Genomic DNA, 26,252 nt, shown 5'->3' with positions numbered 1-26,252 from the left:
GCTCCTGCTTGAGCAGCAGGGTTGGACCAGATGATCTCCAGAGGTCCCTTCCACCTCAGTGATTCTTTGAATATCAAGATTAATCTTTTTTGGTCAAACTGCCTCTGTGGTATTTTTTGCATGTATCAATTAAAGATGAGTAAGGAACTATTTTAAATACCACTTTACCTGTTGAAATAGGCCTTTTATTTGTTCCCCTTTAGTCATTAAAGATCACATTTTGTCAAAAAAATTTGTAATTTTCTTTTTCAGTGCGGAAAGGCTAATAAGCAGTATGTTTTTCATACTTCAAATGTAAAATCAAGACCAAAAATAATTAAAATACATTGTCTAAATTTTAAATTCTAAAGTGCAATGAATCTTAGTAGGTAACAATAAAAATGCCTCAGTTGGAATTCTTAAACTAATTGCAAAGAGGCTGAAAATCAAATATGTCTTGATATGAACTAATACAACTCATCCGGATATGAAAATTAGTAATATTAACCTAATTTATTAAAAACACCAAATATAACACAAATATTGTAGAGTGTTCTCTCTGGGACTTTTCTTGTTTTTAGCATTGAGGATTTAATCTTCAGGAAAACTTGTAGGAATATACTTTTCAAGAATGTCTCACTATTTTCATTTATATTTTATCTATAAGGGAACATTGATTTACTTTTGTTGATTTTAATGGTCTCTCATAAAATAACTAAAAAAGCTTTATGCAAAAGGAATCCACTTGTCTATAAAATTACTAACTCTTTTGTGCTTCCAAATACTTTTTTCAGCACTGTAAATTTTACAGGATAAAAAAGCAGTCTTTTATAGTTAATGCAAATGATGCATTAAGTTAGACCCTTTTCCCAGAGTACAATTTAAAGGTACTCAGAAGTCCAATTATCTTTGATTTAGCTGTAAAAATTGCAGAATAACAGCTGTGCCTGCTGAGTGAATATTCCTCTGCAAAAAGATAGCTTATTTAAATAGAGTTGAAAGCAGGTAGCTGTGAGAATGTTTGCCTTTTTTGGCTCTTTTTCAAATTTAAACACTTCTGACCAGTTGTAAATGCAAGTAAATTACAAAATAGCATCAAATCAGTTTAGAATTTACATTATGTAAGTTGTCATTTTGCATGCTACAGCATACCTTGAGCTGTTTAGCATGTATTGTGATTATTTGTGCAAAAAAAACCACATTAGACTTCAAATTAATACTTACAAATAGTGCAGATAATCTTGGTATATTTGACTGCATTTCCAAAGTACAGTCAGATTTTTCTAAACCACATTACAAAAATGTTTTAAAGGACTTGTATATCACTAAATTTATCTTTACCTAATAACTATATGGAAAGACAACCTAATTTTAGAATTAGAGTATATATTATATTAGCATAGAGTATAATTGGAGTATATGTTATATAGTTTGTCTAATTTGTCTGTTTAGAATTGAAGAATAGAAATTTGGAGGTTTTTTTTTTAATTGCACTTTTGAGGACAGTTGCCTTAGTGTGAATGGAACATTAAGTGCAGTTATATACCCTAAGCTGATGCTAAGATTTTATAAAACAGTACCATAGGTAATCTAATCCATTCTTAGCAGGTATGACACTTATGTTCTATTACTGATATATATATGACAAATTTGTCCTTAGAATACCCTGATTATGGAGCTTTCCTAAACTTCCTGGTCAATCGAGTGCTGAGGGAGCTGGCAGATGTTATTGCTAGGCCACTCTCCGTCATCTTTGAAAGGTCATGGAGATCAGGAGAGGTGCCTGAGGACTGGAAGAAAGCCATTGTCACGCCAGTCTTCCAAAAGGGCAAGAAGGAGGAGCCAGGAAACTACTCAACCTGGAGGTCCTCACTGAGCATCTGGAGGACCAGAAGGTGATCAGGAGTAGTCAGCATGGATTCACCAAAGGGAAATCATGCTTGACCAATCTGATAGCCTTCTCTGATGGAATGACTGGCTGGGTAGATGAGGGCAGAGCAGTGGATGCTGTCTGCCTGGACTTCAGCAAGGCTTTGGACACTGTCTCTCATCACATCCTCCTAGGTAAGCTCAGGAAGTGTGGGCTAGACGAGTGGAGGGTGAGGTGGATTGAGAACTGGCTGGATGGCCGAGCTCAGAGGGTTGTGGTGAATGGCGCAGAGTCAAGTTGGAGGCCTGAGGCTAGCGGTGTCCCCCAGGGGTCAGTCCTGGGCCCAGTCTTGTTCAATGTATTCATCGATGACCTGGAGGAAGGGGCAGAGTGCACCCTCAGCAAGTTTGCTGATGATCCTAAACTGGGGGGAGAGGCTAACACACCAGAAGACTGTGCTGCCATTCAGAGGGACCTGGACAGGCTGGAGAGGTGGGCGGAGAGGAACCTCCTGCAGTTCAACAAAGGCAAGGGCAGGGTCCTGCACCGAGGGAGGAATAATCCCATGCAGCAGGACAGGCTGGGGGTTGACCTGCTGGAAAGCAGCTCTGCAGAGAAGGACCTGGGAGTGCTGGTGGACAACAAGTTAAACACGAGCCAGCAGTGTGCCCTTGTGGCCAAGAAGGCCAATGGTCTCCTGGGGTGCATGAGGGAGAGTGTTGCCAGCAGGTGGAGGGAGGTGATCCTGCCCCTCTATTCAGCCCTGGGGAGGCCTCCCCTGGAGTACTGTGTCCAGTTCTGGGCTCCCTAGTACAAGAGAGACATGGAGCTCCTGGAGAGAGTCCAGCGGAGGGCTACAAAGAGGATGAGGGGACTGGAGCATCTCTCCTATGAAGAAAGGCTGGGAGAGCTGGGCCTGTTGAGCCTGGAGAAGAGAAGATTGAGGTGGGATCTGATCAACGTGTAGAAGTATGTGAAGGGAGGTTGTCAAGAGGATGGGGCCAGACTCTTCTCTGAGGTGCCCAGCGACAGGACGCGAGGCAATGGGCACAAACTGAAATCTAGGAAGGTCTGTCTGAACCTGAGGAAAAACTTCTTTGCTGTGAGGGTGACTGAGCACTGGCAGAGGTTGCCCAGAGAGGTAGTGGAGTCTCTTTCTCTGGAGATATTCAAAATCTGTCTGGACATAATCCTGAAAAACATGCTCTAGATGACCCTGCATGACCAGGGGGGTTGGACTAGATGATCTCCAGAGGTCCCTTCCAACCTCAACCATTCTGTGATTTTGTGATCTCCTTCAATGTTAAAAGATATATGTAATTTTTGTTAAACATAAATTCTGCTTAAATGTTATTGCTACATTTTCTACCTGTATTTCTTTCATCCCTAGCCGCTGCTGTTTACTTTTTTCAAGACTGTTGAAGTTTTAGTTATCTCTGTTCAGTAATGTTTATTTAGCCTAAACATCAATTCCATTAAACTTTTCTGGAAGGTCACGCGCAATTATAGTAATATCCCTATAAAAGTTGTTGTCTCACCCTACAAATAAATTCTATAAATAAGTTCTATAAATAAATATATGCACTGAGTGCTTGATTCTCATTTTATGAAGTTAAATTATTGATACAATTGCTTTATTTGTTACTCTTAGTTTTTTTAAATGCGTACTTTTCTTTAACAGAGGAGTGATGGCATTGAAGCTCTTTTCTTTGCAGCCTTGAAAAAATAAGAAGCAGCAATCTTAAGTTTCTTGCAAACAGCAATTTATTTCCCAAAAGTGTTCTTGTACTTAGTTTTTCCTTGTAAATTCTTGCCAGTAAACAATCAACTTTGATCCAAATACTGCCTTAATGATGTTTCAAATTAGGAGGTAGAGTGTAATTGTGTATATATTGTTGCTATGCCACTGTATCTTTCTTCAGTATGAAAACCGGGGGCAGAGGGAGAAGAAAGTATAAAATAACATAGGGAAGACCTGAAAATGAGGAGGTTGGATGTGATATCTCAAGAGACAGGCACTAGCGGAAACTTGTCAGATTTGATTAAGGAAGCTATTGGCATCAATCAGATGTGACAGTAGTATATCAGAGGTTAGTATAACTATAATTAGTGAACTGATTAACAGCAAAGAGGGAAGAAAAGGGTAATATTTTTGATTAAATTCCTGTTTAAAACATTTAGAACCTTGAAGGTTTGGTAGCTAATGATATATTTTACAAAATAAGAGAAAAACTTCACAAAGCGTGCAAGCAGTTCTTCATTTGTAACTGTGGCTGTTAAAATAAGATTTGTACTGACTACAAACAGACTGTTTTTTTCCTAGAAAAAAAGAGACAAAGCAGGTGTTCTTATCATATTACTTCTCCGTACAGTTGATGTGGTCCTAATGTGTATTATTTTCCATAGTTTCTCCTCAAATTAATATAACTACTTCATGTGTAAAGCTTTATATTTTTTTAGTAAGAATATAAAAAGTTTCAATGCTTTCAGAGTAGCAACGGAAAGGAATTATTTTATCTGACTTGTCAGCTTGATTGGTTGGGTTGGGTTTGATTCCAGTTTGTTTTGAATATGACAGAGTCCATTGTATTGAGGTTTAAAAGTGGTGCTTGGAACTTATAAATGAATTTTGTAATCACCTGGACATCCAGAACTGTGCTGAGAGCATGAAATTTTAAATCTTAACTCATGAATCTACATCTGTTCTTTGTAACTCTGTGAAAGTAATATACTGCAAATAATATTTAAAAATGCTTCAACAGTACAAACGTCTAAGTGAGGTGTGTGGTAAGTGTCTTGGTCTGCTAAGTAGGTGGGTTAGGTTGCACTAGATGTAGCTGTGTTTTCATTAGATAGACTGTGTGGATTCAGCTGCAGTGGATGAGGTAATCAAGCCTTGTAAAGAAACTAAATCGTCTGTAATTATCTGAGTTCCTAGGATTGTTATAAAATATGAAGTTATAAAATAAAACATGCTGAACAAAGCTGTGTTTGTTCAGTTAAAATTCTGTTTGGCATTTTAATGAGTCCTGTCGTTAAGTGGCTGATGTGACAGTCATTGTTCCCTTGTTGATTTCTAGACCTATTGTTGATTATTGATGTTAGCTTTGATGGCCTATTAATTGCTGCTTATGCATGTTAATATAATCCACTTCTGTAGGTCCTTCTAACTTGAAATACTTAATCTTCTGTGTAAATACTTTTTGGAAGTGTAATCTCTTGGCGGTACTGTGGTGATATTATTGAATATTTGAAAGACACTTATATTTATGTGTACGTATAGTTCTGTATTGCCATTACTTTAGACTGCAAATCTGTGTTAAGGTTTGATGCAAGACTTATGTTATCTGTTAATCTAAATGGGCATACTGCCTATCTGCATATCTTTGTATTGTAAAGAACCTGCTGCGTTGGAAGTATAATTCTACTTCAGCTGTTTAAAACACAGCATCAGATGGTGTTCTTTGTTTTATGGGAAACCAAACTATTTATATTTATTGCTTATTACTACTTCTCTGCCTACCTGTAATTCTTATTTTGAATTGCTGCCCTCTCTTTTACTTCCTATATGTTTATTCCACTCTCTGCCTGAGCTGCTGCTCCCATAAGGTTTTGTGAAATGCTTGAATAAATCACACAGAGTAACTGCAATAAAAAGTGGAATAAAAACAGCACTGCGACAGTGACTTGCAGGCTGCTGCCATTATACCATGTTTTGACAAACAAAGGGCGGTTTACCTCGGAGAGCGCTAAGGAGGTAAAGTGTCCCTCATGGGGTGTGATTATCACATATCTCATATTAAAATATGTAAGAAGCTCCAAAGCATCCCTGGATCAGAAGGGAAATGCTTCCAAATTGTACAAAGCCTCAAGGTAGCTGCTCTCGATAGAATTGCAGAATATGATGCGTTCCAGCGGGAGGCAGGTCTGGATGGATATGTGTAATTGCGTGCAGCTCCCTGTTTCTTCTTTTCTGCTTGAGTGGCATGTTTGCAATGGTTGTTCTGCCAGGGCCAAGAACAAAGGGCCACGATAAATAGTTATATCATGCATAGAGTAAACTGCCTGCCATGCCCCTTTGCCAAAAGCTGTCAGAAGATGAGGAGTCCTGGCTGTGACTGAACAAAGCTTGCTTGAAGATCAGCCATATGTATTTGAGCCACTGTTTTCAAGTGTGATAAGGGGAAATTATAGATGTGTGTAAAGGAGCGGGGAGGGAGAGAGAAGACCAATAGCGAGGCCAAAAGAGTAAAGATGAGGAAGTCATGTTAACTGAAATCTACAGAAGCAAATCTTTTGAGAGTGAGTGTCTGTGAGTGTTGAGAAGAAAGCAGCAGTGGCTATGCTGAAAGTCTTTGCTGCTGTCAGTCTATGATGAGTCGTTGTGGTGTAGACAAATTTACTACAGGCTTTAATGTCCTAGCATCTATCCCCACCCCCACCTCTCTCTCTCTTTTTTTAAGAAGGTAGTTCCAGTTTTCTGAAGCTTTTAGATCCTTCCTTAGATGTTGTATCTGCTGCATGTACTAGGTTTCTTTTAACTCTGTAGGTACATACAAATGGAAAATTGTCCTCTGAGGCACTTCTGAAAATACTACTCTGTGTGACTTTACTGCCTTCCATGTTTGGAATGATGCTTTATTTCATCTCATATAATTTCACTAAAACAAATTGTTTAATCTACAAATGATGAAATAATTGGTAGTCATAGCTAATCATTGTTTTATGCTACTTAAAAAGCACATTTTTGATATACCTAACATGCATTTGCCAGTGGGGAACACACATTTCAGGCTGTATTTTAGCTGTTGCAGTCTCTTTTGGCTTTGGTATTGTCGACCAGATTTTTCTCCTCTATCAACAAAATGAGTAGCTCAGTCATTGCACAGACTAGCCTTTAAAGGGTGAATTAGGCAGAAGAATAAACTCATAATCACAGACATCAGGTGTCACTAAAAATTTTTTAAATGTTCTCTTTTCCTTTCCTGAGGATGCAGAAAGAGTAAAAGGGTCAATAAATAGAAACTGGGAAAGGTACAAAGAAATGCTAATGCAAAATGCAAAAGCAGTAGATATTAAGAGGGCAAAATAAAGTAAATAAAGAATGAAGTTACAGTGGAAATGTATGTTTTAGTCGATTTAACCAGTGTTTTACAAAATAATATAAGGAACTTTATGTAGAAAGACAGCGCAAATAGAATATTTGCTGTTTATTTACCGTTAATCTCGATGATAGGTATGTGCTGTTTCTCTGAGAAATCCCCAACGCACAATTTTTGCCCCATCTCTTATGAAACCCTCTGCATGCAGTTGTATGCTGTCTTTTCATCTGCAACAGTTCTTGCTTAACGTTTACATGAGACAAAAAAAAAAAACTCAAGACATCGGGATTTAGTTACTGTGATACTATAAGGAATTAGTGAACAATGGCACCGTTGTTGAAGCAAAATACTGTATTTAAAAAAATTATTCTAGTCAAAGTATAGCTGTGGCATTATGGCTTTTAAGATTCAGTTCACAGTAGTTGCATCTGCAGCTCCTTAAACCAGTATCCTTGGAAAAAAGCTATAGATTTATATTCAATAGAAAAACTAGGAATCTGGCGCTGCTCCTTTAGGAAAACCTATATCTGAATGTTTTAAGTTAACACAGTTCTGGGAAACACTTTTTTTGTTTTATTTTTATTCTCAGGAACATTCATCAGATCTCTAATATAAGAAATTTACGAAGTAATGTCTTTCCTTTGTAGCTGTATCATTTAATTCAAACGTATTTTATTTAAACAGTAGTTGAATTCTGTTGATCATGTGCATTGTGAGTAAAAATCTATTAACAACTAGTTGAAGAGAAAGTGCCAAAGGTATGATTTGGCTTGGTGAACGTTTGCTATTCATGACTGTCGGTCCCAAAATATAGGCTGAGATTTCAACTCCGATAAAGAAAAATCTGAAATGAGAACATGTTTAAAATTTGCCATGGATACCTACTTTACTAATCACACATTATCTCCCAGAAGGGTTTGAACTGATATGAGATAGGCTATCTTGAGAATCTACTTTTAAGATAAGGGGGCAGGGGAAATTTTAATTTGCTGTCCGCCAACCAGGGAACTGTTCCCGCTCTTTTTTGATCGGAATGATATTTTATCTAAAACAAAAATCAACAGTAATCCCTGCCTCCTTGCTCTATCTGGTGTTTAACATGAGAGCCTACTCAATCAGTCCTTTGTGTAGTTTGATCTGAGAATATCTAGTAGATAGGAAGAGTGACCTAAATCTTTTCTAATTGAAGTTTTCTGGAAATCATAGTTATCTGTATTTTTTTTTCTGCATTTTGATAGTCTGTTGTATTTATGAAAGGGACAAAAGAAGAGCAGATGTGCTTAGAGGCCAAAGCTCTTACGAAGAGAGATTCTTGAAAATGGTCTTGAAGAATATAAAAGCAAACAATTTTGTGGTACGGAGACTTGTAGCTAAATATTGGAAGTAGTTTGTTCTGAAATATTTTCATATATAGATGGAGCATGAATATGAGAGGATTACCCTACTAGTGATAATTTTCTTAGATGCTGAGCGTATGCTTGATTATTCACACGAAAATAGATATCAGCCCTGTGCAAGATGTGCTGGGGAGAACTTAAGTAAGAAAATACCAAACCGTAGGTTTGCTAGTGAGCTATTCAAAAGGTAATCCTGCAGGCTGTGCTAACAGCTAGAAATAAGTATTATACTCTAAGAAATTAATGGTAGATCCTTTAATTTCATTTATCAAAATGTTGGTCTTCTGAAACCATGGCGTGAAAATGCAACTTACTGTGAAGTCTGATTTCAAAGGGGATTGCAGAGAAACTGCTAAGAATACTAGGCAAATCATAAGAATCATAGAAAAATGCATTTTCACAGGCACTTAAACTAATTTTCAGTTTAGGTTGAATTAATCAGATAATATTGTCAGATATAATCAAATAACGTTTCTATTTCATTTTTCAAAGTGAAGTAATTTGACATTTTGTTTGCGTTTTTACCTGAATATTTTGTAAAATAGGATATGGATATGTTAAATAAACCAAACCCTAAATTAAGTCATTCCAGGTTGAAAGAATTTTTAGAAAATTTTGTCTTTTTTTGATATAAAAGTGAAATTGAATGACAGTCTTAGTCCAAAAAGGAAGACTGTTTTTGAAAACCCCATTTTGCCATTCTGTGTTTTTCCTAGTAGACAAAGTCAGTCTGGAATATTTCTGAATGATAACCAAAAATCTTGGAAAAGGAAAATGATATGGACAGAGAGAAATTTAAGTTGACAGTAAAAATATTGACAGTTAACCCATTTTTATTCAGCCATGCGCTAATACAAAAACCAGATTGAAATGTCTGGCATGAGTTCCAGTTCATTAAGCAAATGTGACACTTTATTTTCTAGCTGTTTCAGTACTGAGAGAGGTGAAGTGGTGGAATAGCAATACACTTCTCAGTATGCTGATAACTGAAGTCCAGGTATAAAAGAGAAAATACTGAAAAGGTATTTCAAGATTTGGTTAACATCCTTCCCCTACCCCCAAAGAAAAGCAAAATCCTTTTGTTGTATTTAAATTTTGAGTTTATAACTTTGTGGATGGAATACATCATCTCTGAAAGTTAATTGTGAAAAGAAATGCCACTACAGCATTTAAAACTAATGATGAGATAGATCATAGCAGTTCTTTGTTTATTATTTTAATTGAAAAAATAATCTGTAGCTATGATCTGTAGCTTTGTTAATGTTTGCTGGTAGTAAACATTTTCTTTTAGCTGGTATTTTTAATTAGCACTCTATATATTTGAATTCAATTTAGAGTTTAGTAAACTGCTTGAGACCACAAAGAAGCTGATGTGTTTAGCTTTTTAAGAGGAATTTTTCTCTCATCTCCAGCTTCCGTTTATGAAATAAATCGCAGAAGCAATCATATTTTCTAGCAAGATATTCTCTAGAGGTGTTGGGCTCCCTAAATGAGACAGTATATCAAGTACAGCTTTTAATTCAGGTCATTACCTGAGTAACATTGCTATTTTAAAAGAAGATCAAAGCATAAAAGAGCATTATAATGAATATTTAGTCATCGCTTAGAAACAGAAGAATTAATGATACCAATTTAAATATATATTCTGATAGCATGACTGGCATAAAAAAATAAGTGGGATCTGAACACTGCCAATTTAGCTTTAGCAAATTAGTTAAGTAGCTTGCATTTGTAGTATTTCACACCTTAAAAATCTTAATATGCATTGCTAAATATATTTCATCACTGTTTGCTAATTAATGTTCTGTGGAAGTACAGCTGCTAATTTTTTGTGGTTGACATGGCTCATTTTAAAGTGATAACAGTTGCATCTGTAGTAGTGTTAACAATTCAGTTCATAAATTATGGCCCTACATTTCTACACTTACTATTTTGTAGGAGTGAAAATATTTGAAAAATCTGTATTTGCCAACAACTTGCACCAAGTCATATTTTAACAAAATATATAAACACACATGCCCACCCCCACACTCTCAGTGCTAACATGTCTTTGGTGCTCTTAAATTATACATATTGCAAGAGGGGAATGTTTTCTTGTGTAACATGACAAAAGAAGTCTCTTCAGGAGCTGTCCTAGGTAATTAGCGCAGAGGGATATGTTCTGAAGGTAAAAGAACTGGACTGGAACAATACTGTGAGGCACTCCAAGGAAAAAATAATTCTCTGAGGAGAATTAATCAACAATATCAGGCTATCTCAGGTGGAGATCAGATTAAGCTATTAATACTTTGCTTATGATTACTTGAGAGACTTGTATATTCAGATGGGGAGAAATACTCTTTCTCAGATTTGGACTAGCAGTTTTTCATAAAGGTTTTATAAGTCTACTTTAGCTCTTGCTGTCTGCTTTTCCCAGTCAGGGCCTTGAAGCATTATTCATAATGACCCAACATTTTTTTCCCTTCCACTGTATAATTTCTGTGATCAGAAACTGCTTTTGGTACCATGCAAATGCGCACCATTTGCATACCTTCCAGCACTACGGTTGGAAGGCACTTAACCTGCCTTGAAATTTTCTTTTTTTATCAGTCTGAGGATTTTTGTCCAGTCTGGGGACTGGATCTTCATTTGTTTTATTTGTCCATTGTCTTCTTGCAGATAATGAGATTTTGTATGAGAAGAAGATGTCATGAATCACACTATGTATTGGTTTTGGAGTATCTGGTGAAATTTAAGATCAGATGCTGGTAATCTGGTCAGCCATTTTAATTTTGGAGGTGTCACCAAGCAGAATCAAAGAGAAATCTTAGAAGAATTAATTTGTTAGTCTACAATGGCTTCTTCGAATATAGCAAATTCTGACTAGATGACAACAGTTGTTGTGTAAGCTTTTGTAGATACTTACTAGTCTTATATCAGCTCTAAAAGCATTGTCATCTACAGGGCTGAATTGCGTATCTTCATGGTGTTTTAGTTCTGAACATCCAAAGTTAAGAGGAAGTTCAATCACAAAAAATATGTTTATTATGAAAGAACTGAAAGAAAACAGACTCGTGTTCTCCTGTCTTACTATTCTCGTTGACAGTGTGAAGTATGGGTTCTTCAAATACTAAATGCTAAAATTAATTTAGTTTTGGGCGTTTTTTTTTTTTCCTCCAGGGAATTACAGGAAAATATTTATTGGGGGGAAAAAATTTAGATGCAGTATTGCTGTAAGACTTGCAGGCCGTGATACTAAACTTTTGTATCAAAAGAGCCTTGGAATCGGAATGTATCAGAAGAACCAACCCCAAACATATTTGGGGGGAAAAGTTCACTATTTAGTTTTTAAAAATTTTGCTAAATAAAACTATACTAAAAGATGCAGGAAATTCTCACAGTTTAGACTTGCTTTTTAAAATCTCCTTTATAAACCTGGATGGCTTGTTTATCTAAGGTTAGTTAGGTCTACTGTCTTATCAGATTCTTCACTAGAATTTGGCCAATATCAGTAGAATTTTAGGCAGTGGCTGTCTTATTTTCTAGATCCTGTCACAAATTGATAATCTTATTTAATAGCACTAAAATACAAGCCTTGTACAGGTTCATGATCGCTAGGCTAGATGTTGTGTTGTAATATGATTCCGATATATCAAACCTGTTAGAAGTTTCCCTATTTTGCCAGTTCTTGATATCTTTCAATGACCTACAGAAGAATTAAAAAAAAAAAATCAGTTCAATCAAGTTAATCAAAGAATCCTCATCTTCTTTTACTCATTAAAGCATTTATTTTGCTCTAGAAATCACATGAACAAAACTTTTCTAATTTATAAACATTTATATTGGGGCCTATAATACAACAGAATCTGAAGTATTATTTTCCTTCTTTTTACTTTGTGATTTTCAACTATAAAGTTATAGCAGTGAGCTTTATTTTAATAGCTCTTTTTTGGTGAAACTAATATGATTGTGAGGTAAGCTTTGTGCCTGTCCCAGAAACCTCAAACTTTGATTTTCAAGGTAGTGATTCATTGCATCTGTTACTGAACTGCCCTTAAACCGTGATCAAAAATAGGAGGCAAGTCGCTACAGAATTTCAGTGGATGAGATTCAGTTCTACAGTGTTTTTATACATAGCAGCTGGCACTTAAATAGGAAATGTTTTCTATTGAATGGTATATGAAAGATGTCCGTTTTTATTTGTTTTTGAAACAAGTAGTAGTTGAAAATTTGCTTGAGAGAGGAGTGAGGTGCTTTTTTTCAGAGTGACTACTTTTGGTCCAATTTTCAATTTAAAAATGCTACTTTCTTTAATTCTTGTCACATGAGGTGACTGGTGAGTATGTTGTTATGTGGAAAATAGAAGGTGCTAGAATTGTTTGTTAATTGCAGATTTTACATACGTCAGTTTAACCTGTTTGATAGTCTATTACTTTATGCAAAAAGGGATTTATGCAAAAAGAGGATAGAAAGAGCATACAGGAAATGTCACCATAATAGAGATTTGCCACCATAAAACCACCTATGAGGAACATGAAATAAGAGTGTCTTGGTAAAGAAATTACCTTTTCCAGAAATTGTGGAAATTGTTTTGCCTATGCTAGAGTCAGATACCAAAATTTACAAGGTGAAAGTACCCCTTTGGGAGGAAGCATTTCATAGTCCATGGGAGCTGTCATCTCAAGTTAGCTATAGAGGGGGTCTTAGATGTTTACTCTGTTATGATGAAAGTTAGAAATATTTTATCACAGATAATTTTCAATGGGACATATACCTTATGTGACTTGCAAGGTTATATAAGGAGTTGGTTCTGGACAGATGCTTGCTAGTTTTAATGTGGAATATGTCTACAAATTGTGCATATTAGCATGGCACATTAGCTTGAAGTTATTAGCTGATATTTCCATAGGTTTTTCCATACTGAAGCCTACTAATGACCATAAAACACAACACGCAGACACAGTAAGCTCTGTCTGCTCAAATTGACAAAGTAGATAAAACTTAAGGTAGCTTTTTTGAATTTTACGTTGCGTTTTTCTTTGATAAAGTTGAATATGTATTTTTCTTTGTATATACTTAATATTTCTTTTTCCTGCTTTGATAGATGCTTGTGACTACTCCAGAGAAGTGGGATGTAGTGACAAGAAAAAGTGTTGGTGATGTAGCCCTCTCTCAATTGGTAAAACTTTTGATTCTTGATGAAGTTCATCTGTTGCATGAAGACAGAGGACCAGTACTGGAAAGTATAGTAGCACGTACTTTGCGTCAGGTAAGAGCAAAAATATCTTCAAAACAATATTATTTTATTCAAGAATATGTAAAAGAATGTCAGTGGAAAAGGAGATATCCTTAGATAATTAAATCAAAATGCTTAGGCAGCTTTCAATTTATTTTATAGCTGTTCTCTACCATGTATGAATAAAAAATTTTGTCTTTGATCTTTTCTGCCCTATTACATGAAATGTCAAATTCGTAGTATGCATATTTTATTGTAGAGATAGTTATTTATTTACTATTTATTTACTTAATTTATTTACTGTCCAAGTAACAGTGGACTAGAGTATTTTTAAACTAATAATCCTGTAAATGTTTTTATGTAACCAAAATTGGAAGTATTTTCTTAGAAGGAACATTGATTTTTATTAGCAATTTTTCTAGAAAAAAATTTTCTTTGAATGAAGAATAGTGTGTAGAATCTAGGTAAAACTTTCAGCCCTGCTAGTAAAATGCAATATGTAATTTGTACTTTAGGATAACTACTTGTCTATTTTCCCCCTATGCTTTAATGATACCTTCTAAATACCAAGGTTTCAAATGTCAAAATCAGAAGTAAAAGAGTAAAAGGTTTTTTTTTTTCCTTAAGTCTTGTGAACTAATGCAAAAGAAGGGTTCAAAGTTAGGCAATAAATTGGAGTCAGTGGTGAGATTTGCATGCACAATAGTGAAATGTGGAATTTAGAGAGATGTGAATAAAAAGGATAGAATTGGGATACCTGAATGGTAAAATTAGTTACGTGGTTTGTGTACTGGTATAAGGCATCAAAACCGTTGACTGTTCTTTTCCTGATCTGTGATGGAGGTTTACTCAGATTCAGGAAGTAATTAGATGAGTAATTCAAAGAAAAAGTCATTGCAGATTACTTACAGTCCCGTCCCTGGATCGGACTGATGGGAGCTGAAATAGCTGGAGGCTAGTCTAGAAATTATCATTGCACCTTTTCCCTGTTCTCATACCCTCCAGAAAACATCTACTCTTAGCCTCTGTGGGAGATAGTATATTGGAGTACTTGGATTTTCAGTCAGACCTGGAACAATCATTTTCTTGTATCCGTGCTAGAAGAGAGCTATGATAAATTCCTTTCAGTACTACATCAGTCTTTTTTAATAAATCATTAATAGCTACTCTGATAATGCTGTGTACTTGCAGTAGCCTCTGAGACATTGTCATGATTCCGACTTAGGTCAGGAGGTATAACGTATAACTTTTCACATTTCATGAGGCGAGGTTTGTTATCCTCTCTTATAAGAAAATGAAACTTCTCTTTTGGGGGCTGTGTGAAAGTTGTTTCACTTAAATGCCAAATATGGAAAAAATAGCCATTTGATTCCTCTTTTTTTTTTTTCTTTTTAAATTGATGTTCAACTAGCAACTTGGGCCTAGTGTGGTCCTTTTGGACCACTGTGGCAGAAAAGAATATCTGGATTCATATGTTGCACAAATACACTCTCAAAACAGGAAAATCAGAAGACCTGTCCTAATTTGCCCTTCAAAATAATCAAATTATGAGAGAAACTGTACTTTCCTCAAGTTGAACATTGAGTCAGACTACTTACTCTAAGCATTTAACATGTTGATTTTAACCTATGGCATTTTTTAGAAATAAGAATTTAAAAAACCTGGAAGGAGCATATATAGTAGAATTGCTGATGGTCTTTTTCAGGGCAGAAAAAGCAGCATATTTGTGCAAGTTTGTACTTTTCAAATTTTAGAGAATGTTTTTGCAAGCGATTTAAATTGACTAAACATTTTAGTGGAAAAATTGCTTTGAGCTCTGTTATATAGTATAGGTATAACATCAAACAACTTCTTTGAAACTAATTTAACTTTGATGTTTAAAGTTTAAGTGTAGAGCAAAACACAGGTGTTAAACCAAAAAGTTTCAACTTTTAATCAAAATTTCCACAGTTCTGTAATATCTACTAAGCTTATTCATTTGAAAGGAAAAACAAACTGCCTTTAGAGTACATTGGATTCTTTTGTTGTAATTATCCAGAGATGTTGATGGCTTCTTCACGACTTTTTGGGGTAGCTTTTTCACAAATACACTCCCAAAACCCTGTATTTTTTTAAAAAAAAATGATATTTTAATAGAATATGAACTAGAATGCTTTTAGCTGTTTGTATTATTCAGTAGACAAATTCTGAGTAGCTAAGATCAGATGAAGAAGAAAAGATTTCATGAAGCCTTCCCGTGTTCCTTCCCAACCTTTGTGTCACTATGGGGAATATTTTTGCTGCTGAGGTTTAGTTTTCAAAACACAGAATGGTTGAGGTTGGAAGGGACCTCTGGAGATCATCTAGTCCAACCCCCCTGGTCATGCAGGGTCATCTAGACCACGTTGCCCAGGATCGTGTCCAGAGGGCTTTTGAATATCTCCAGGGAAGGAGACTCCACTACCTCTCTGGGCAACCTATTCCAGTGCTCAGTCACCCTCACAGCAAAGAAGTTTTTCCTCAGGTTCAGACAGACCTTCCTGTGTTTCAGTTTGTGCCCGTTGCCTCACGTCCTGTCGCTGGGCACCTCAGAGAAGAGTCTGGCCCCATCCTCTTGACATACTTCTACACATTGATGAGATCCCCCCGAGCCTTCTCTTCTCCAGGCTGAACAGGACTAGTTCCCTCAGCCTTTCCTCCTATAAGCAATGTTCCAGTCCCCTCATCCTCTTTGTAGCCCTCCGCTGGACTCTCTCCAGGAGTGCCATGTCTCTCTTGTACTGGAGAGCCCAGAATTGGACACAGTACTCCAGGGGAGGCCTCCCCAGGGCTGAGGAGAGGGGCAGGATCACCTCCCTCCACCTGCTGGCGACGCTCTCCCTCATGCACCCCAGGAGACCATTGGCCTTCTTGGCCACAAGGGCACATTGCTGGCTCATGCTTAACTTGTTGTCCACCAGCACTCCCAGGTCCTTCTCGACAGAGCTGCGGCAGGTCAACCCCCAGCCTGTCCTGCTGCCTGGGGTTATTCCTCCCCAGGGGCAGGACCCTGCCCTTGCCTTTGTTGAACTTCAAGAGGTTCCTCTCCGCCCACCTCTCCAGCCTGTCCACGTCCCTCTGGATGGCAGCACAGTCTTCTGGTGTGTTAGCCTCTCCCCCCAGTTTAGTATCATCAGCACACTTGCTGAGGGTGCACTCTGCCCCTTCCTCCAGGTCATCGATGAATATATTGAACAAGACTGGACCCAGTACTGACCCCTGGGAGACATTCCTAGTTACTGGAACTCAGCAGCTGAATTGATGTGAACTGCACACATTTTCCTTGGATCCAGTGATACTTTTCTGGCATCTGGCAGATCAAGGGCTAGTTGCCTCCGAATTTCAAAAATATTTGCTGATATTAAGAGTCTTTATGTTTTATTCCAAATTTTGAAGTGTGGTGTTTGATTGAGTACATACAGCCTTTTCTACCTGTTCTTTACAAATGTGATGCACTGTCTACTTCCATGCTTTTGCTATTCCTAATCATTGTCTTTATCTTCTTTTTCCCCTGTCAATTCTAATTTTTATCCTCTGAGCTTTCTTTCCTAATGTTCTTTCTTCATGGCACTGTTCAAGAAGTTTTCACCATTTTTCCTCTCAGCTGTAATGTAGAAAACTTGCTCTGGATGCATTTCAGTCTTTCTAGTTCCTTATTATCTTAACCTCTTTTTTTTCTGTGTCGTTGTTTACCCCTTTTGCCTCCTTAGAAGAAATCAGAAGTAAAGAAAATCAGTGGTTTCCCACCCAAAACCAAATGCCTAATCATTATGTATTTGGACATATTAGCTCATTCTTGATTAAGAAAATGTGCATCCAAAAAACAGGCTGATAACTATTGACTTAAGAACAGCTGATTCAGTCAGAGGGAAGGTTCATCTAGCCCCCTATCTCGTCTCTTAACGGTAGCCAGATGTAGTTCATCCATGAGTCTTTTGGAATTGGAATGCTTTCCTCGCTTTAAGACAACGGTAAATAGTGACATTGGCATTTCATTTGGTTCTTCATTTTTCAGCTTAGTGATTGCTATTAGTCTTTTATAACTTTGAAATTCCTTATATACTCTGATCAAGTTATTTCCCATGCTTCTCTATTATAGGATAAGCTAAACAAGTTTCCTGAAGTCTTATAATATAATTTATTTTTAGTTTCCAGTTATACTGGATCACTTCTTTTCTCTGAAATGTCTCATATTTGCCAATTGTTCTTTTAAAACACAGCAACAAAACTGGGTATAGAACTTCTGTGTTAGTGTTAGCTGTGGCATATACACGGGTAAAACATTTTCCTCCCGCTACGAAGTTTCCTCCTTTGTGTACCTCAAAGAATTACATGTACTTTATTTGCTAACACATCCTCCTGAGAGCTTACATTTAGATGCTTGTTTATTAAGTCCTCAAACAAACCTTTTTAATAGTTGCTCTAGAATTCGCTTCTTGCTATAAGAATGTTCCCCGAAAACAGTGTTTCATTTTGCAGCTGTGCCCTGTGTTAGAAAGAGCTAAATTAAAAGAAATTTAATTTGAATGAGACCAGCAACATAGACTTATCTACATGGCTGACGCACACGTTAGTTATATTAATTCTGCCAATCACCTGCTTTTCTTGTCACTAGTTAGTCCTTATTTACTGCTTAATATGGATAAAGTTGTTGAATAGTCAGGCTCAGAATGCCATTAGATACATACCTATTTAATTGTTATTCTCAACGAGACATTCTTTTTAAAAGCTGTCAGTTCATCAGTTCATGATAAATTTAATATACCTTTTATTGTTATCGTTATCATATTATTTTTAAATAGTGTATTGTGCAGCCCTGAGTGAAATGCCTACATAAGCTTAGCTCTATCTACCGTCGTTATCTTTATCTGACAACCTTGTAGTTGTGTAAAAAATGAAGTCTTATTTTTTTTAAACAGTTCTGCATTTGTTTTGGAATTGTTAGGTAGCAGATATTTGAATGAATCTTGTAGAAACTTTTCTATTACTTTGCTTGGAAGTGGTGTCAGGCAGTGATCCTGCATGTCGTTTTTTATTATTGGCATTTGAACAGTTTTTCATTTTTCTGGTGTACTCCTGGAGTTTAAAAGGCAATCTTGATTATCATGTTTTATGCTCTTTGAGAATACAGTAACATAATTAAACTGATTTATAGAAGAGTTCATACTTCTTTTTATTTCTTAATTTGGGAATAAAACAGTAAGCATAGCAAGAAAAGGCATTTTGTCCTTCAACAAAAACTGACATGGCACTGTGCAGGGCGTAGAAATGTCTTTAAGAGGTATATTCAAAATGTTGTTCTTAAAGCCAAGTGAGGCATACTTAGTATTTTGGCTGAGTAAAATAATATGGCTTCTAATAGTGTGTTCTGCATGGTTACCTTTTTTTCAGTGCTTCTAGGTTTTTGAATATGTTCTAAATGGAGGACTGAGATCACAGTATTTTCAGGGTTCATTGGTAGCAGAGTAAAACTCATTTATAAAATTACTTAACTAGATGGTTGCCTAGTAACAAATGCATTCTGTGCAGAGCGTTTGAGTTGTAGATAACGTCCTTTGTAGACTCCTCCGAACAGTATTAGTAATTGCATTTTTAGTATGTACATTTGATTTTGCAGTTTTAACATTTTTATTTTGCTTGGTTTTTCCATTTTTGTTCCTAAAACTAGGAAATTATCCCGAGTGTGGACTGACTGACAACTTCTTGATAGTTTCATTAGACACTAAACAAGACAACAGTAAAAAGTAAACGCTGCTGAAATATCCGTACAAACTCTCTTCTTAGTCATTTTGAAACACCTTTAACTCTTTTGTCTGAAATGTCCTCTAAAAATTCCAGCCTTATTTTTTCATGGATAATGTGAAAATCATAGCTCTTGTAAGAGGCCGAGACTGAAAGGCGTTCTGTGGGTAGCGATTAACTAAGAGTTAATGCGAATCCCAGGTTGCAGTACCCGGTTCTTACCAGTGCTGAGCAGAGAGCTCAGGAAGCCAAGTTAACCTTGCGCCTCTGGCCTAAAAGCTAAGAATCACTTGCCTTTAATTTTGTGTGGCTCTTTAGTGAAGGTCGGAAGGGCACACGGACTTACTCTGGACAGTGTATTGAAGTGATCCTTGATCATCTGAATATCAGATTAATTTGTAACCAGCGGACTATTCTTAAAAGATTAAAAAGTGTAAACTTTTCTGTTTCGCTTAATTCTGCGCTTGAGTTGAACAGTCAGGGATATGCTTTCCAGCTTGATTGTGGTTCATTCTGTGAATGTGATATTTCAATACATGGAAATGGGAGGACTGCCAAGATCACAAAGTTCAGGAAAAACTTTAGAAGTCAGATAAAAGAGTATTTCTGTGCATACTCTGTATTCTCTCAAGTGGTGGCTGTAATGTAATAACATGATGTGCAAGTCTTCAAACTTGTTAGGAAGAAAATGATCCTGCTGTGATCAATTTACACTCCACAGTGGCATTTCCCATGCCTGATCCTTTGTCGCTTACTGTGTAAACACAGATGATACTTGAGTGTGGAAATCAGTACGGAATAGCTATCTTCTGCTTGCTTTTTCGGCATACATAGAATTTCATGGTTTGATAATAGCGTCCGGCGAATGTGTGTAGTGAACATGCTGTCAATTCTCCACATGCCTCTATGAATGCTTCTGAATTAGATATACTAATTAGAAATGTCAATTAAATATAGTTATGGCAAATTTACTCTTACTTCTAGCGTAATATAAAATCAATAAATACAGTAAAGCTTTCAAAGCATATGGTGTGCAAACGTTCTGACAGTTCAGTTTTCCAGAGCAAGCCCTGAAAATCGCAAATGGTGCTTCCTTTTTTTTCGTGAAATAATTTACACATTGGAAGATTAAAGGGTTCGAGACTGTGCCAGGAGAGAAGCAAATGCACTTAGCTGAATGCCACCAGCCAGTGACAGGGAGTATAAACAGAACTTTGTCATCCAAAAGGTCATTTCAGTAATTTTTACTGCACTTTCAGCAGAAGCCTATGTGTTCGTAGTGTCTTGTATATCAAGGCACAATCTCTGACTGAGACTTCTAGGACCAAACAGTAAGTGATCTTGGACATTTAAAATATTAATGTTTGATTGGACTATGTTTGCGAAAGACATCTACTCACCTTCAAGACATACTTTTTTGGAAGCATCTCTGAGCAAAATGCGTGCTAACACTTGCTATTATATGGTAAGTCAGAAAAGTACTCCAAAAACACATGCAGCTTAGAACTCTGCGCTCTAAAAATCTATTAAATTCTAAAAAAACACTATGAAAACTAAAATCTTTGTAGCGATTGGGTAGATAAATAATTGAAACAAATATAATCACAGAGAGAAAAAGCAGAAATGGAAAAATAATCCTGTTATGGTTGAGTATTCAGTTAATTTTGTTTTCATCATTTTTAAGTTTAGGACAGTTTTGGTCACTACTGTTTGTATTTTGCCATGTTATCTAATTAAAAGAATAAACAAAGCTCATTCTGTGTATGCTCATGATGATATGCAGACAGTTTCAGTTTACAGCTTGAATGTGATGTGAGCATAAAATTGTTGGAGAATCTTATGATACATTTTATCTTTTAGGATAAGCATACCTTTTTTGCTTCTTGATTTCTGTATGTTAAGTTATATTATTTTATGAAGCTGATATGCATTTAATATTACATGTTAGTGATATAAAGGTAGATGCTGAGCAAATAAATATTTTCAGGAAGGCCTTGAAAGATGTTATATGAAAGACTTTGATGGAATGGTTTAGAGGATTTCCAGATTACTTTTACTGGACTGTGGAGCACTGAGTTATACTCTTGATTTTAATAAATCCTCTGTGGCTTTTTTCTGAATGTCTTTGGAGTCTAACAGTACTGCCTCCACTTGAGAGCCATATAAGAAATATTTGCTGAGGGGAATTTCGTACAGAAGGTAGACATTAAAGAGGCAAGATTTTCTTTTGAGCAAAATGTCCTGTTAGAGTTTTGCATTTACAATATTTAAATGCTCACAGCTCAGTCAAGCTGTGGCTTCTGAGACGCCTTTAACAAATCTTTTTGATTTCTAATGTAATATTACTTCAACAGCAACTTCTACTTGTTTGCCAATAAGCACTCTAGGTTTGTTCCAGGCATATGTTGCAGTGGTCATATTTAATATAGATTTCATTTTGAATATTCTTTACTTACAGTTTTAAATCAGCTTATTAATAGCTTTGTTAATCTCCATATTTAAATAGAACAAAGTACATTATTACCTAAGGAGTTCTTTTAGCACACTGACTTGGTTTTTGTGCTTTAATACAAATAGAAAAATAATTGTCCAAATAATTTGTAAATTTTAGATTTATAAATTGAAACATATAATATACAAAATGATGTAGACATTATATATGTATGCATAAATATATGCACCAGTATAATATAAAGTATAAAAAAATTGAAAATTTTCTTTAAATTGTCATGCATATCAATAGTTTTAATTGCTGTTGCTTGTATTAACTATCTGCTGCCATTTTCACATAGAGTTAGAATTCAGAGTTTCCATCATCTCCTAACTAGAGGGCCAACGGACTTAGCACCTTCAGACCAATAAAGTTGGAAAGTTTCTTTTAGAAGAGTTTTGAAAGTGAAGTCTTTCTGTAGCTGATTTTTAGACATGGTTTAAATTTTGAAAGAAAACTTTGAACACACAGTTTACAGTTAGTTGCAGTGAAATTTCATAGTTCCCTGGTTATTAAGCAGAGTTCTTGTTAATTATTTAAATTCTTAAAATGATTTCCCACCTTTATTTCAGTGGCATTGAGCACATTTTGAAACTAGTATCTTCCTTTTTCAGGCTCTTAGGAGATTTTTTAAAAGTTGCTATTAAATTTAGCGAAATCAAATAGTGTTCATAAATTGAAGCTCAGTGACACTTTCAGATTGTTGTTCTGATTATATCAGGTAATTGTGAGCAAACTAGAAAATAAATATATCAGCAAATAGTTACTGTTCTTACATATTCAAGTTAAAAAAAACTTTACATACATTAATAAAAGTGTTATTTAAAATAAGATTTAAATTTTCTTCATCTATTAACAGTAAAAAGGACTTACGGCATAAACTTAAAAAAAAAAAAAATCCTGCAACAACAAAACAACCACAAAACTCCCCAAAGCTATATGGTGTATGTTGACTGTAGACCGTAGGTCACCAGGTAATCCAGCTGTAAAGAGACGTACAAGAAATGATATCGCATTTAGAAGTGCTTCTTTATTAATGTACATACTTATCTGCAGTCTTAATATTGGATGCTGGGTTTGTTCCCTGCAAAAAGAAGACTTTTGAAAATGAAATCTCTCATGCATTCCTGTCATCTCAGAATTTGAGTTTACATATAAGCTTTTGTTATACGTGAGCTTTTTTTTTGCAAATCTGCTCTTTATGTTGGTGCAGAAGGGTCAATTAGTTAGGAGGCTTTCTGTCTGGTTTAGTTGATTGTGTCCAGAGTTTAATCATCCAGATTTTTGCTGATATGTCTATTATCAAGCCACTTAGTAATTCACTTTGCTTCACATATAAGAGCTTGGGAGTTATTTTGAGGTTTCTTTCTTAATAGTGGGGTGCTTGTTATTCACCAGCACTTTATTAAGGGATAGTCTCTTTTATATTCCTTGAGAATGTCCTTCACATGCTTTTTATCATCTTTTTTGAAAACTTAGTTCTTCCATGTAAATTAAGACATGAAGGTTCCTGTCACCTTGACTTGAATGCTTCAATGTTTCAAAAGTTATAGTTTAAGTAAAACCTCCTAATTTTTTGATCAGAACCTGCCCAGGTGGAAGATCATAACCTTCATGAGGTATCCACGTATTTGAGACAAATTGAGAACCTGATATATGACTTCATTTATACTGAGCAAAAAGCCTTTTGATGAACATTACTGTGAACTTTGTTTCTAAATAATGCTAATAAGAAAGTTCTGAGCCAGACTACATTGGTACCCCTTTCAGTAGCTATTAGTAATCTAAAAGGATATGGGAAAACTCTTGTGTGTTTTCCTGGTTCAAATCTGCTTTGGTTGGTTTGGCGATTTTTGAAGGTTGCTCAGAAACAGATGTAATGTGCAAACTGGAACACAACACTGCATGATAAGGAACACCTTTTCTGCCCCTTATCCCATGGGAAGGCATGTGATGCAAACATTTTGTGCATATGAAAAAAAAATGCTAGAAAAAATATCTACTACAGAGCAGCAGTATTTAAATACCTTCAAGTTTGCAGAGGTACTGATACATACTAGAGAAGTTCAGACAGTGAAGTACTAGAATAGATTGCCTAAAAGAGTTGTGGAAAGGTCTAAAAATAAAACCCAAGACTGAGGAATGACACAAATTATTACCCTGTTCTTTCTTTTCAGACTTGTGTTGAATTCAATGAAAGAACAAATGATCCTAAATTATTTTTCCTACTTTGCCTATAAGTTGGGCTATACCTTCTCTAACAGAGCTAGTTTTACTGCTATTGCTCCTCCGTAGCAGTTCATGACTGCTAACTTTTTGGAGGGTGAAAGTGCAATGAAACATCAAGATGAATAAGCAAGTTTTAATAGAAATACAGTGCTTCGGTTTCTTCAGTGCAGGATAATAACTAGCTTGCATCTATTACTCACCTTTTGTATAAAGTATTAATTACTTCTTTCACATTATTTTATAAGGGATATTTACAACTCTTATATGGCTTGATTTCTTGATTTATAACAGTTGGATCACTTTTTTGGTTTTTTGTCTGTTTTGTTTTGTTTTTAAATAGGTTGAATCTACACAAAGCATGATTAGGATTTTGGGGCTTTCAGCTACGTTACCTAATTATCTTGATGTGGCTACATTTCTACATGTGAATCCCTGCATTGGACTATTCTACTTTGATGGCCGTTTTCGACCTGTACCCCTGGGCCAAACGTTTATAGGGATTAAGACAACCAATAAGGTAAAGAACCGTGAATGCTAGAGAAGGGGTTACTGTTTGTTTTACTCAGGATTTGCCTAAGTAATTTGTATATGTGTAGGGAGTACTGGCTTATTATTATGCTACAGGTGCTTTATAAAGCATATTTTATTCTGTAAAAAGATATGTGGTTTTGAAAGGTGCTTAAAGAATCCTGTTTCATCATGCTAAGATGGACCTTACAATCCTTGTCGTAGTTAGACACCATTACATGCTTTGCATTCTCTCCGCCTAGCTAATAAATTTTTTCCTTGTTAAGGAGAGATCATCACACTCAGCCACAGAGTCACTTTAGAAGCTGATTGTTCTGCCTTTCTCATATCAGTTTTCGACTGTGCTAGAAACTGTGTTACTCCTTGTTTGACTGTTCAGATGCACGAGAAATAATCACTAAAAAGTTATAGGAAAAATGCTCATTTATGAAATCGGATATATGTGTTAATAGTATGACACATGTTAATTTAACATTAGCGGGATATGATTTATTGGTCAAAATCTTAGTATGATATGCCTTAACTATGAAATGTGCACATTTGATAGAAAATACATTAAAGTGGTAGCTAACTAAATGAGCTTATTTATTCTTTGTCTCTTACTCATTTTGGGAAGCATCAAGGCTATGCAGATATAATATTTTTATAGAAAATCATAAGTCAATTAAGTGCAATACCACTTGACACTTAAATTATAATTCTTCCATTAAATACAGAGAATTAGTCTAAACACCTTTCCATAAATTGGTTTGCATGAATTGCAAAGGTTTCCTATGCGTCTCACAAGCTGATAATTAAAGCTATGTAACTTAGGGAGGTATAATATTTTATAGCTCAACCTTTAGAAAATCTGATTCTGCTATGATTTGGTTTTAACAGAAAGCAAAACATTTTCAATCAAAAGTTAATTTCGTAGTTTAATCAATAATAGTTTTTTTTTCATTTTTGTAAAAATGAACATTGACTTTCTTACTAGATTTCTTAAATAGTTCACTTCATCTGCAGTGTAGGAAAGAAACTTATTTTACAGCTATCGGGAGCCATTTCAAGTCTATACACACAATAATAGTTTACCATATGGTACTTACTATGATTTGCATATTTTAACCTTCATTAATTGTTTCAAGCACCTTCACTCTTATTTGCTAATGCTTTTCTTTAATCATAACCTAATACTTGATTTGAATATTTAGCTCTATTGTATAATAATAAAAAAGGAAAGACTCCATTTCTTCATAATAACTTTAGAATGAGTTTGTAATTTCAAAATTAAAAAATTGAAATTAGCCTGTAAAGTTTTAAATGATAAAAGACAATAAATTTGCTTAAAAAAATAAATAAAAAGATGGAGAGAGATTAGCAGATGGTAGTTATTTTGAAACATGAGCACCTGGCAGACAAGTAAAATGCCTTTGGTAATACTGCAGGCCAAGAGTTTGGCTTTTTGCTCTTCAGAAGAATGTCATTCTAGATTTTATAGGATAGAAGTCATTTTAGAATCAACTTAATATACTTTATAGCAATTGAAAAGTCCCAAGTATTAAGCTCCTATTCTGTTCGGGATAATGCTAATACTGAATCTGACAAATGATTGCCTGTATCAGTATCCTCCTAGTCCCTCCAAGAGGAGGAAGGCTCCTCCCATAGAATCAAAAGCAGTTTTTGCAGAACATAAACAAAT

At 35.6% G+C, this 26,252-nt stretch overlaps 1 protein-coding gene across 4 annotated transcripts in view; it reads left to right on the top strand.

The window, feature by feature from the left end:
- The window catches only part of ASCC3 (activating signal cointegrator 1 complex subunit 3), a 287,466-nt gene that overhangs the window by 90,211 nt on the left and 171,003 nt on the right, over positions 1 to 26,252 (top strand). For all 4 annotated transcript variants that reach the window (XM_068937883.1, XM_068937886.1, XM_068937884.1 and 1 more), the window contains 2 exons: positions 13,432 to 13,596; positions 24,384 to 24,560. In XM_068937883.1, coding sequence (XP_068793984.1) covers positions 13,432 to 13,596; positions 24,384 to 24,560 — 342 coding nt within the window. The remainder of the gene's footprint in view (positions 1 to 13,431; positions 13,597 to 24,383; positions 24,561 to 26,252) is intronic.

Source organism: Struthio camelus, chromosome 3, assembly GCF_040807025.1.
Source record: "Struthio camelus isolate bStrCam1 chromosome 3, bStrCam1.hap1, whole genome shotgun sequence".
NCBI lineage: Eukaryota > Metazoa > Chordata > Aves > Struthioniformes > Struthionidae > Struthio > Struthio camelus.
The sequence above is the reverse complement of the archived record's forward strand: the minus strand, read 5'-3'. Positions and strand labels throughout refer to the sequence as shown.